General features: G+C 41.9%; 1 protein-coding gene across 1 annotated transcript in view; it reads right to left on the bottom strand.

The window, feature by feature from the left end:
• The window catches only part of scaf8 (SR-related CTD-associated factor 8), a 37,780-nt gene that overhangs the window by 10,575 nt on the left and 12,956 nt on the right, over window positions 1–14,249 (bottom strand). Inside the window, exons 3-6 of the mRNA XM_077549812.1 lie at window positions 1,600–1,644; window positions 588–749; window positions 339–495; window positions 125–252 (exon numbers count right to left, since the gene is read on the bottom strand). Of these exons, the coding sequence (XP_077405938.1) occupies window positions 125–252; window positions 339–495; window positions 588–749; window positions 1,600–1,644 (492 nt within the window). The remainder of the gene's footprint in view (window positions 1–124; window positions 253–338; window positions 496–587; window positions 750–1,599; window positions 1,645–14,249) is intronic.

The following is a 14,249-nucleotide window of genomic DNA, read 5'->3' as shown; positions in this document are numbered from 1 at the left end:
ATATTGCAGATACTCTGAAGAATGGGCACCAAAGATTTTTTTTAGCTAAACCTCAAAGATGGCAATAATACTTTCTCAATTATTCATTATTATATCTGTACTACAGAACAGTATGTTCTCTAACCTGCTGCCCCTGAGGACTTTGTAAGATTTGTGCCACAGCTGCCACAGTGTCTGTGTTAGTTATCTGGGAAGCCCAGTCCGGAAGCCCCTGGACGATGTTGGCAGGGGTGGCCGGTGTGGCTGGAGTGCCTTGATACAAAGAGACAGGTTGAAATAAAGTCATTGGACATAATTGAGCACCAAGAGACTCACACCATGCATGTTCTGTGACTGACCAGGCGTGGCGTTATTGACAGGGGCAGAACTGCTTGACATGACGGGAGTAACGCTCGGAGGAGGAATCCCAGCTGCCATGTCCAACAACGGCTGGATGATGTCACTCTTAAAGACAGCATTCTTTTGCCACAGGTTGAGGACCCGCACTATCTTACTCTAGAAACATATGACGGAAAGATCAAAGTATAAAGAAAAAATAACACATTGCATCGGGAGTTAAAACCAAAGAAGAAGGCAAACAGTCAAACCTTGTCATCTGAGGGACACCGGTAGAGGTGCTGGAATGTGGCGATGATATTCTTGCTGAAGCGTGGGGCAAAGACATCCTTCTCCGTGCCAAACTGGTGGCGTGACTGCCTTACAATTGAGTCAATGACATACAACCCTGGGACCTTGTATTCTGGTTTGCACTGTAATAACAACAACACAGTTTAATAGAGGAAATAAAGAATGTTTTTTTTAGCATGGCAAGTAGATGCTAAAATTTGATCTCTTGCTACAAATAATCTAATCTTCTGAGTTGAGTATCAAAGCCATATGTGTGAGTAAAATTACCTGGAAATAAAATCTCTCTAGTCTCATATGCATCTTTTGAAGATAAACTATTTTATTTTCAGTATACAGCAACAATCAAGTAACCAGCCACACTGTTAAAAACATTTTTTTGTGCTGCCAATTCTGATACTGATCATCCATGAGTGATATCGGCCGATGCTGGCTTTCAATTTTAGAGCTGCTCGTTAATGATTATTTTAATCATCAAAATGTTATCTGCTATTTTTTGGGATTAGTTGATGAAAAAACAATCCAAATTTACATCCTTTATTATACAAAAACAAGACATTTATTTCAAATTGACATAGCCGAAAATGCACAAATAAATATTATGATTCAGTTACTGATTTGGTGTGTAACGTCAGAAAATAGGGAAAAATGTTGATTTGTGTAAAAGCAGGCGAATCAGTATGCTTCGTGCTACAAAAAGACGAGATTATTTACTGTTGTGAGGTGTGTAAGCTTGTTTGAAATAAAGAGGATAACATTTACATCAAACATACTTTTGATGTGACAGTTTTTTCATGATCGACATTGAAAAGGCATTGATCAGCATATGACAATCGCATACTTTTCCATGGAAACCAGCCGATAACGATCAGTAGCCGATTGATTGGAGGACTACCACTAGTAAGTAAATTTGAAATTTTGAAAATTATGCTAGTTATTACTAATTTTACAATTTTATATGCAAATACAACTCACCTTTTGTATGAACTTCTCCACACTCTGGACAACATGCTTGTAGAACTGAAAAGAGGCAAAGCATTTGTTAACACCAGCTTCTTAAACACTAAGCAATCATATACCTGTAGTTAGACCTTGGGCTATTCAAATAAATCAATAATAGCTGCTTTGCCACCAACAAGCCCAGGATTTTGAGTTCTGGGTAAAGGGAGTTCTTGGTTGTAAAAGTTCCGCAGGGAATTTATAATTGTGTTTCCACAGCGTCTTAGAGTTCTCGGTAATTAATTCAAATGAGTTTGATGATGTATGAGTTTGATGAGCCCAGCTGATGTAAAAACAACACCCCCCCAAATTTGACCAACCAATCAGCCTTGGTCAGTGCAGCCCGCCCCCTCAGTTCCAGCCTGGCTGAGCAAGACGCTGCTGCTGAGATAGATGGAAGAATGTTATATTGCAGGGAATATATTGGCAGGGAAGGAGCCCGAGCTAGTGTGCGAGGCCGAGAAGTTCCGACTAGATATAGTCAGACTCGCCTCCACACACAGCTTGGGTTCTGGTACCAATCCTCTCCAGAGGGGAGGGGTTGGACTCTCTTCCAATCTGGAGTTGCCCACGGTGAGAGGCACAGATGTGGGCATACTTCTTGCCCCCCGGCTAGGGGCCTGTACGTTAGGGTTTACCCCGGTGGACGAGAGGGTCGTCTCCCTCTGCCTTCGGGAAGGGAGACGGATCCTGACTGTTGTTTGTGCTTATGCACTGAACAGCAGCTCAGAGTACCCACCCTTTCTGGAGTCCATGGAGGGTGTGCTGGAGAGCGCTCCCTCTGGGGACTCCCTCGTTCTGCTGGGGGACTCCAACGCTCACGTGGGCAATGACAGTGAGACCTGGAGGGGCGTGAATGAGAGGAATGGCCCCCCCGACCAGAACCCGAATTGTGTTTTGTTATTGGACTTCTGTGCTTGCCACGGACTGTCCATAACGAACACAAGGATGTCCATTATAGGGTTGGGCGGTATTAAAATTTTGACACTGTTTTACCGTCTCCACATTTCACCGGGGTATACGGTTATATCATTGCTAATTTTAGCTTCTTTTTTTTTTTTGGACTTATCTTGCGCTGAACAGTCAATCTGTCTAGAAGTTAATGGTCACAGATCTGTTCACTGTGTGCTCCGGTTGCATTTGTAATAATCTTTTGTGTGATGAAGCGCATTTGAATGTCTGTCACTCCATGACAGCACGTCTTTAGCTTAAGTGTGTAGCTGACGTGCATGCTCTACTTGTACGCCGCGGAGCCAAGCTCAGATAGCATTACGTTGAATACATTGTTCCCCGCGGACGCGCACAAACTTCTACGGTCCTCCACACTTACGAACTGTTTCTCGGTTTACTGGACTCTTTTAATGGACCCCGCTGTAGGCGCACATTCGACATCTACGCGACACACAAATATAAGGACGCAGCCTCCACCCCCACCCCAAGAGCACGCACATACCTGTGTGCCGCGGTTTTGGGTTGATGTGTGTCCATTGACAAAAACAAAATCACTTATTGATTTTTGGAATAAATAAAAGCGCTTTGTGGCGCGGCGACAAGCTTATTTCTTTGCAGCAGTGAGCGGGGGATATCGTTCCTCAGATACTGTAAGTCCGGAGATACGAAGTATATTCCATCTTGCACTATTAAAGTCCTCATGCATATTTTGCATACAGGCCACATCGACATTTGCTGCCAAATTGTAGCAGTTGCATTTTTTCTTTTCTTTTTAGGGGACCGCTTAACCGAGCTGTGCAGACTGGCCATTCTGCCTCGCTCCGTCTGAGCGGTCATGTGACTGTCACATGACTAACAGCTTACCATTAATTTTAAACTGTTATCGTAATATTTGTTGTTATAGTATTAGTAATTTGAAAACAATTACAAATGTCGTGTTATCAAATTACTTTTTTTAATATCATAATAGGTCATTATACGCTGCATGCTATAGTTTAAAAAATATATATTAGTATTGACAGTGACCAAAATTCTGGTCCACGATCCGGCATCTCAGGAGAGGAAAGCAGTGCACCATTAAGACTGTGTGTAGTGGAGATGGGGTGCTGCTGACCTCGACTCGGGACGTTGTGAATTGGTGGGAAGAATACTTCAAAGACCTCCTCAATTCCACCGACACGACTTCCTTTGAGGAAGCAGGGTCTGGGGAATCTGAGGTGGGCTCCCCTATCTCTGGGGTCGAAGTCACTGAGGTGGTTGGAAAGCTCCTCTGTGGCAAGGCCCCGGGGGTGGATGAGATCTGCCCAGAGTTACTAAAGGTTGTGCATGTTGTGGGAATGTCGTGGTTGACACGCCTCTACAACATCGCGTGGACATCGGGGGCAGTGCCTCTGGATTGGCAGACCGGGGGGTGGTGGTCCCCCTTTTTAAGAAGGGGAACCGGAGGGTGTGTTTCAACTATGGAGGGATCACACTCCTCAGCCTTCCTGGTAAGGTCTATTCAGGGGTGCTGGAGAGGAGGGTCAGTCAGGAAGTCGAATCTCAAATTCAGTAGGAGCAGTGTGGTTTTCGTCCCGGCCGTGACAACAGTGGACCAGCTCTACACTCTCGGCAAGATCCTCGAGGGTACATGGGAGTTCGCCCAACCAGTCCACGTGTGCTTTGTGGACTTGGAGAAGGCGTTTGGCCGTGTCCCTCGGGGAGTCCTGTGGGGGGTGCTTCGGGAGTATGGGGTACCGAGCCCCCTTATACAGGCTGTTTGGTCCCTGTACGATCGATGTCAGAGTTTGGTCCGCATTGCCGGCAGCATGTCAAATTCATTTCCAGTGAGGGTTGGATTCCGCCAAGGCTGCCCTTTGTCACCGATTCTGTTCATAACTTTTATGGACAGAATTTTTAGGCGCAGCCGAGGGTTTGAGGGGGTCTGGTTTGGTGGCCTCAACATTGCATTTCTGCTTTTTGCAGATGATGAGGTGCTGGGCTTTAAGCCGTGATCTTCAACTCTCACTGGAGCGGTTTGCAACAGAGTGTGAAGCGGTTGGGATGAAAATCAGCACCTCCAAATCCGAGACCATGGTCCTCAGTCGGAAAAGGGTGGAGTACCCTCCCCGGGTCGGGGATGAGATCCTGCCCCAAATGGAGGAGTTCAAGTATCTTGGGGTCTTGTTCACGAGTGAGGGTAGGTTGGAGCGGGAGATCGACAGGCGGATCGGTGCAGCGTCTGCAGTGATGCAGACTCTGTATCGGTCCGTTGTGAAGAAGGAGCAAAGCTATTGATTTATCGGTCGATCTACCTTCCTACCCAGGCTCACATATGGTAACAAGCTGTGGGTCGTGAGCGAAAGAACAAGATCCCGGATACAAGCGGTCTCCTCCGCAGGTTGACCCTTAAAAATAGGGTGAGAAGCTCGGTCATCCGTGAGGGACTCAGTGTCAAGCCACTGCTCCTCCGCGTTGAGAGGAACCAGTTGAGGTGGTTTGGGCATCTGGTTTGGATGCCTCCCTGGAGAGGTGTTCCGGGCATGTCCCCACTGGCGGGAGGCCCCGGGGACGACCCAGGACACGCTGGAGAGACTATGTCTCTCGGCTGGCCTTGGGATCCCGCCGGAGGAGCTGGTTGAAGTGGCTGGGGAGAGGGAAGTCTGGGCTTCCCTGCTAAAGCTGCTGCCCCCGCGACCCGACCCCGGATAAGCGGTAGATGGTAGATGGTGGATGGATGGATGGATGGATGGATGGATGTTATATTAACAAAACATTAATCCTTAATATTTTATTTCAATGCTGTTCAAACATGAAACAGCAACCTGTTATATACAGTGGCTCACAGTTATAAGCCTGAAGTTTCAGATAAATAAATACATTTGCATTCAAACACACACGTTAACAGATTAGTATTTTCTAAATTTAAGTAAAAAAAAAAAATCACAACAATCAACTTATAAATTCGTATCGTGATTAATTATTATCAAAAAGAATCTTGACCTATGAATCATGATACGGATTAAATTGACAGGTTATGGGCAATTTACACCCCTACGTGTAACCAAACTTTCGATCAAGGCTCTCGAAATAAGTGGTTTCGCACTGCAGTTTTTGGGGAAAAAATTAACATTTTGCACCTCATTAAAACACATTGAATAGTAAAACTGAATCCAAGATCTTTAAGATTTTCCAATCAATGGAGACTGTCCCAAAAAGCTTCACAGGGCTTACGTCGGCAATTACGGATAGTCTGAGGTCAAGGAAAGCTCTGAACTACTTATGCCACAGCAGCAAGCTAGCAATGCGCTCCGGCTGGCTACTAGTGTGCCTAAACATGCTGTAGAGTCACTCCAAAGTCAGTCACGAATGTGCTACCCTTCTGACAAGTATCATTCTCATGAAAGCGATGATGAGAAAAGACGGAGAAGCCATGCTAATTGCTAAGCTAACCTTTTTGCTTTTTTTTTGCCCTTTCTTTTTTTTTAATATGTGCGTGAGTACAGGCATGTGCATGCACATGTGCGTGTGTGTGTGATCATTAATTCACCTAAAATCTATTAAAAATCCCATACCGTTCATCTAAACCGAATACTTCAGAATCCAGCTAGAGTCGTGGGGTTATCAGGAGACCCGAGGAAGGATCATATGACTTTATGATTTGTTACTGTTTTGCAAATATTGAGAGGAGAGGAGACTGCGCCATGAGATGATGTGACGGTGTCTCTCTGCCACAAGACACTGCGTTCTGCAGGCGCAAAATCCTAATTGTTTCCACGTCCTTATTTAGCAATTGAACATGATTTCGGGATGGTGATGTGTTGATATCGGTGTCATCAGTTTGTGACGGCAATTTAATCACTACCATTGATACAAGCATACTTGTCAGTTGTGTTTTTTCAACGGGTATGGGTGGGGGAGCTTCTGATTCTGTTCTACTGTACATTTCAAACTTTAATGATGCACAACCACCAGTAGATGGCATTATTGTCCCATTTTGGATATGAGATCAACAGCGTTTGAGAGTCCATGGGAGAAATGGCTGCATTTTGTGCAACCTAAATTTTAAAATTTGTGGATTATAAAAGAACGGAAAATGCAGAAAGGAGAGAGTTTAGTTGGTAGATTGCGTGTATATATAATTATTGAACACAATATGGTGTGGGTATCAAACATTTTAAAATGTTCTAAAATGGCTGGCAGTGAATGAGTTAAACTGGCCCCAACTACGAGTCAAGAGACGAACGAGTCAAGACAGCCACCACGCCACCAACGTTTCTTTTGAAGTTTGCTTTCTCCCTGCGTGTTCCCATGCATAGTCTTTGGCGTTTTCTATCAAGAGTGGCATTAATATTCGCTTCTTATATTAATTCCAGAGTATTTCAATTTCTTCGACCCATCAAACATACCTTACTTTATCGTCTGCCGTTATTTTTTTTGGGTGGCTACAATATAGTTGCAGAAGTATTCATACCCATGAGCAACACTCAATTTACCGGCAGAGAACAAACGCAAAGTGTGTTTCACTTGCACGATGAGTGAACCTGAGATAGCTGTATAGCTTTGTCCATCTCTATGCTTCTCTAGAACCTAATGAGGTCCAGGGCCAGCCCAAGGCATAAGCAAACTAAGTGGCTGCGTAGGGCCCCATGGCCATCAAGGGGCCCAGAGAGAGAGGGATCATGCACGCGCAAGAGAGCGAGAAATGGAGAGAGTGAGAGATGCAGAGATACTGTCAAATGTTTGTTTCTGGAGAAAAAAATTGACAGCGTAGTTTCCTATTTCCGCGCGTGCTCCCTCTCTCTGCTAGATGTTCATGCGAGTCCTGAATATAGAGCCAAATGTTTAGATGGCTGTGGATTGTTCAGATTTTTCTACCATTTTAATTAAGGTTTTGCACATTTTACATACACATACTTTTTGACAGATTTTTTTTCTCTTAAACTATTTTATGGGAATGTCTTTTTTTGTAATGAAAGGATGGAAATAGACACAAAAAAAGGTTATCCGATTTATTCATTGATTATTTTTATTTTTTTTACAGATTAATTGGTTATTAAAATAAACCTCCACAAAATTCCAATGTTGCTCGACTGTCAATTGAAAATGGAAAGGACAAATTAACTTTGTCTTTTGGCCAAAAAAATGTGCCATGAAAAGTTGAAAAGAATGAAACACAAATTCCTCAAATATACACAAGGTGGCATGCAAGAGCAGCAGTGAAATTGGTCAGGTTGGAGGAACAAACAGAACTACCTTTTACACGGCTCATCTCAATTGGCCTTTTGCTGGCTTCAGGCCTAGCATTCAAAGGTACCAATAATAAGGACAATTTTGAGCCTGATGATTACATTTCTCTAAAATATTATATCATGACCTATTATCCGGTGTATGACAGAAGGTACGCTGTGTTGCTGCCATTGTCCCATACTCATGAGCTCTGACTCTTCATTTTGGCTGTGAAGCACAGCTCACCAATCCAATCTATCAGCTGTGAGGCCGATCTCCCTCACATTGTTTTTGTTTTGTTTTTTTTGCAGATGTGTGATTTGTTTTTGTGTTTACTGATATGCTGTTGTGTTTAGTTTTTAATTTGATGTTAGGTTTAGTTTTTAGTTTTGTGTTTTTTGATATGCTATGTTTGTTTTTTAATCTGGTGTTTTGTTTTTATCCACTTTTTGCTGTTTGTGTTTTTTTTATATTTCCAACATGTTTAAGAAAGGGGGGGACAGCTCATAAAAGTATGCTTGTGAAGACAAAATATACAAAACAAACATACACAGAAGCAAAGTGTCAATGAAAGCAACACAAGATAGTTTCACAGTCATGAACTACGCACTTACGCATACATGTTTGAAAAGGAGGAAGAAATATTAACTTATCAGATCCTACCCCTTTAATCTTCGTTACATAATTAATATCAATATTCTTTGTCAATTTCATACTCATATATTTCTATAATGTACAATATGATTTTATATGTAATGAATAATACAGTATATCAAATGCTATACATTTTCCAATGCACTATCATACAAATAAATATGTAGTTACGGTATGGAAAGTATAATATTAGACTACATGAAATACTACTTGATTTAGTTTGGAAAGAAAAGAAATTAATCAAATTTTTTGATTTGTTGTTTTGTTTATCTATTTGTTTTTGTGCTTTTTCTAGTGCCGTCAAGTCATTCTGCAGCGATTGAATATTTCAGTACTCAGGTATCCTACTGAATATTATATAAAAAATTCAATTATTTGGATTAAAAAAATGTGTTTGCTTGGTCAAAGAACAACTATTAAAACAGAATGGAAAATAATTACACATTTCCACTTAATAACGAACAAACAACTGGCTTTCATTTTTTAGATGATCAACATTTTCACTTAAATTGAAACTGTGCTTAGTACCACACTACTCACACACCTATCCAGAAACTAGGGGTGTTCGCTCCAACTTTTTTCAGACAGATACCAGTATGAGCACTCAAATTATGAGTAGTAACCAATACCAAATACTGACACCAATAGTACTTTTGATACATAAAACTTTTAGTCTGGATAACTATGGAGGACCAAAAGTGCCAAAATTCAATAAATGTATACACCATTAAATAATTATATATATATATATATATATATATATATATATATATATATATATATATATATATATATATATATATATATATATATATATATATGTCTCTATTAAATTAATAATTTCATGGTCACTCTGTTGCGGTGTATCATGAATATATTTTATCTGTCAAACTCACCCATCAAAGTTTGGTGGGCAGGTCCTAACACCTGATCGGTCTCCCTGCTCACCAAGTCAAGGCAAATCAATTTCAGAATAATAAATTGATGCAGACTGAGTAGCAAGTAAACACAATTCAATAGGCTGGGTGGCGCTGTTCAACTCAATAGGTGTGTTACCATTAGACTCAGTTTACGCTCTCATGAGGTGCTTTTTGAGACGTGTTGAAATAATTGTAGTATTTTGCAAAAGTGTAATGGAAACACTTTTTATGCATTTTCTATAGTCATGTAACCCCGCCTAGTCGATGAAGTAGGAAGTACAGGGCCACTCGCTTTTGTGTCAGACTTGCTACCGAGGGGACAACAAGTCTTATTAAGCACAAAGCGGTTTAGCTATAGAGCCAAGGCTGCCCCGGCTCTATACATGCAAACTATTTATTCTCGTAACATTGAGGAGAAAGAAATGTGAGATCTCGCGAGAGTCGAGACGGGACATTACGAGAACTACGCCTCAGAAGCAAATCACTCTTCAATGGAAACACCTACAAGTCAAAATTGTACTTTAGCGAAATAGTATCGGTACTCACGGCGGCGACTGATACCATTATCAACCACTGTTTAATTAATAAATGACACATTTAATTATTTCACGAGACATTTATTTAATTACTGGTTTATTTAATAACTGGTTTATTTAATTCCGTATTTGATTAAGAAAATACACTTCATGACACATTTATTTAATTATTTAATGGTGTATTAATTTTTTTAATTTTGGCGCTTTTGGTCCCCTATAGGAAACAAGACTCATTGCTGTACCAGCGAAAGAGTCTGGAGTCTGGACACAGTTGCCATCAAGCACATTTCTAAGGCGGGGCAAACAAAACCAAACAAAAGACTGGAAAGAACCAACCAGCGAAGAGCTATGTCTTTGGGGCACGTCCTACATATTTTGACCGAGTGCGTAGTTGGCGAACAAACTTAGCTGACCTGCGCACGCGCGCCTCAGATTGTGTAGTCACATTCTTACCAATTATGTATATGTGTATGTAGCGCTTCTCTCAGTCTTATTGGGGGCATTTTTGCCATAGAGACAGAAAATAATGTGAAAACGCCGCAGAAAAATCAATGTGTTCAAGTTAGGTAGCCTTAGCGAATGGCAACATAAGATGGCCGCCAGTTGCTTCATTTCTCGCGGCGGTGAGTAAACGGCATTGCTAGTCTGTTCAGATACAAGTCTGTGATCTTGACATGTGTCTTCATTTGAAATAAATGCTTCCAGTGCCAACAGCTGCTGGGGTTTTAATGATGTGTCTGGTAATTTAAAACTGAATTTAATGCTAAAGGAAACAAACTATAGTCTCTCCCATGTACCACTTTAAATGGACTTCCGCCGCCGAAGAGTGACATTGCTCACAAAGAATACGTCACAGGAAATAAACAATTTATTTTCTTTTTTTTCTGGAGTAGGAAATAAACAAATTTGATTGCACGGTTCGTTTTGAACCGGGCTGAACAGCGGCCAGTGGCAGCCTTTACAGACCCACTTATGTCTTTCAAGAGAGTGCGTGTGGCTTTAATACCAGAATGACTTAATTACGCTGTCTCATAGTTACTAACTACAACTAACTACCTGAGCCGTTTCCACATCGGGACGTTCAGGTATAGAGAGGGGGGAAGGGACTTACACGGCGACCGCCCCCTCAGCCGGCCCGCTCGTGGCTGTCTCCACTGCGGAGCACAACGCATTTTGCGACGTCACGAGTTTCAATCGACATGTAATCGCCGTGCAACGGGTTCTCCTGTGACATCACTCAATCGCGGCGCAAAAATCAGAACGAGGAAAACATGAGGCGGCTGCCGTTTTTTTCTGATTTTTATTTTTAAGTACATGGCGTGGGTGGATGGTTTGAGTGAGAGGAGATGGCGTCGACATGGAGAATAAAAAAAAAAAAACTGACTTGCAACGTCATGATTTTCGATCGGCACGTAATCATCGCGCGACGGTTTCTCCCATGACGCCACTCAAGCACGGCGCGAAAATCGGGGGGGGGGACAACAGAAAAAAAGTGTCTCCTCATTTCCCCAAAATATTTCTACCTCCTCTCGCATCACCCCTCTGTCTATATGAAGAGATAAAAAGAAAACTCCTAGTTCTTCGGTCTATATTTAATCCGTAAACACGGCCACATGGTGTTCACATTGGAAGTCGCATTGTTTTCTGTAAAGTGAACGAGTACATAAAATATTTAATCAAAAATTTCACAAAAAATCTCAATTGGGCATCATCACGCCACCTGCACAGCAGTGTGAACGTAGCTTAATATGGTATTTGAATTTGGCATTGCAAAATGCGGAGATTACTTTAGATTTCTCCAACAAGTGGCAAGCAAGTAAAACAGAAAGCAAAACTACCTATAGCCTGTTTATCCATCTCCGCATCACTACGTCCCAGGTTTGGTTGCACATGTGAGCAGAGGTTATAAGCTGCCACGGAAGTACATAAAACTGTGGTACCTGAGTTAAAAAATAAAAAATAAAAATAAAAAAAATGACAGAAAATAATTTAATCTCCAGTGTTTATGCTTGACCGTCAGGGGCCCTAAATTTTTAATTTGCTGCTAAATTTAGTTTTTTGTTGTGTTTTGCACTTCAGGGCCACTGTACACACCCTATTAACTCGTGCCATTTTTCATAAAGGCCATTTTGAGCCGGCTTCCTCGTTCACCCCCATTTATTCGTGCGTGGTGTGACCCGCTCCGAGAATTTTGACTACTTCAATGTATCGGTTTATATTCCTACGATCCAACTACATTGATCTGTGCGTTACAGAAGTAATTGGTTCCCAGTGCCTGGAATGCTTTTTGGCTCAGCGCGAAGGAGTTTTGGGGGGGGTTTCTGGCTCAAAGGAGCTTGTCTCTGGGTGAATGAGGATGGTTGGAACAGATTAATTGGAGGCGGTGTGCAACAACTGCTTAGTTTTATGGAATAAGTTCTTCACCTCACATAGACAGCCAGCTAGATAGACAGACAGGCATTGAGATAGACAGATAGGTAGCAGTATTTGCAGAGGTAGTTTCACACAAATGCGCACACATTAATTAAGAAACTACTAGTGTTGCTCCGATAACGATACCGGTATTGGGAGAGGCCCCGATACGGCAAGTAACATGCCGATACCATTATTTACAACACTAATATAGGACTTTGGATGCCGCATCTTGTGTCTTGTTTATGCGTGACATTCACTGATGTGTGACGTGTTCACTGTATGCCGAGCCAAGATATCCTATTGGCCCTTGAATGCTCTGAACCAATGGCAGGGCAGCTTTTTCATGTTGGAAAAACAAAACAAAGTTTCGGTACGGTATCGGCCGATACTGCAAAACTGGATATCGGAATCTATATTGGGGGCCAAAAAACGGTATCGGAACAACACTAGAAACTACAAATACATTCAATGAAGTCAACACATCCTTGCTTTTTTAATATGAAATTTTCAATATTTTGAGTTCTATCCAGTATCCACTTAAAGTGATGAATCATCATTTGACTACGCTGCACACATTTTTTTGCGCATCCTTCCATAGCTTGAACAAGATGAAACCCAAAAAACTGTCAAAAGACGCAAAATATGACAATCCAGGGTGTGCACTCCCGGTTCGCCCCGTCGCCAATGACGAGTTAAAAAGGGGAGTGGCGAAATAAATATTCCCCACGCACGCCACACTGGCGCGGCCAATTTGTCTGTCAAAATTGCACTGTGATATCGCTATACCAGGTGTAAGTGTCCGTACGCAAAAACAAACATGGCCATATGCACTCAGTAATCACACGATCTTCGATGCAGCCAGGGACGCAAATGATTGGTTACAACATTGACAACATCGCTCCAAGGCCAATGACAGCATTGTTTACATCTGCCGGTAGCAAGCATGCTGATGCTAGCGAGTATTAGCAACATTGGCAAACAAGTACTTCTGTCTCGACCCGAAGGATGAAAACGCGAATATTGTGTCTGTTCCTGCTCCAAAACGTAATTATATTGCCCCCGAATCACGTAAAACAATCTTGGATTACCTCCTGGTCTCGCTCACGTTGGGGGGGGAATAACAAAGAATGGCACGGCAGAAGAACTATTATTAACCAGTCCAGGACGCGAACCCTTGTCAACTTTTCTCTTTTTCTCTTTTGGGGCCGATGCAGTGCTTTTTCATGATTTATTCCCCACATTTTACCACAAGAGACTGGCCCACAATTTAAAAGGGCCAGTTCATGAATCCATTTCGAATATAGATAGCGAACTGAAACCTCATCAATAAACATCAGTGGCAGAACTACATGTTAGGGCAAGACTGGCTGGGCCGGTGGGCCGAAGTCAAAATGCCAGGGGGCCGAGTTTTTTTGTGCCAGTCCAGCCCTGCCTAAGTGTTCTTAAAAACGAGGTAGAGGTTTTATTCCTAAAATACATATGTATATTATTATAAATGTAAACCACTGCAACATTATGCACAGTTCAAACATTAACACTTTACTTCAAATTCCCAAAAAATTCAATCCTAAACTTTAAATAACCTGTAAAAAGTATCTTAGTGTTTTTTTTTTTTTGTAAAAACATTAAATATTTTGCAAGGAAAAAAAACGTACAAAGACTGAGATCAGTTTAGTGCAGAATTACTGGGGTATTTCAGGAAACTTGTTCACCCTCTCAATTGTCCCAATTTTTGTAAAAACGGTGACGAGCTGATGCAACCAAGTAACGGTATACAAGTGCCCTCATTTCTTTAGTCTGTGGCAATTTGGTGCAGTTGCCACTTTTATTCATAAGAACTTTGCCTATTTCTACCACTACAATGTGCAGTTAGCCATCAAGCTTTGCTTAGAACCCCCCAAAAAGCCATCTTCCCAGAAGTGCTGCGTGTTTGTTAGTTGGG

Source organism: Vanacampus margaritifer, chromosome 1 (genome assembly GCF_051991255.1).
Source record: "Vanacampus margaritifer isolate UIUO_Vmar chromosome 1, RoL_Vmar_1.0, whole genome shotgun sequence".
Lineage (NCBI taxonomy): Eukaryota > Metazoa > Chordata > Actinopteri > Syngnathiformes > Syngnathidae > Vanacampus > Vanacampus margaritifer.
This window is presented reverse-complemented; position numbering and strand designations above follow the sequence as displayed.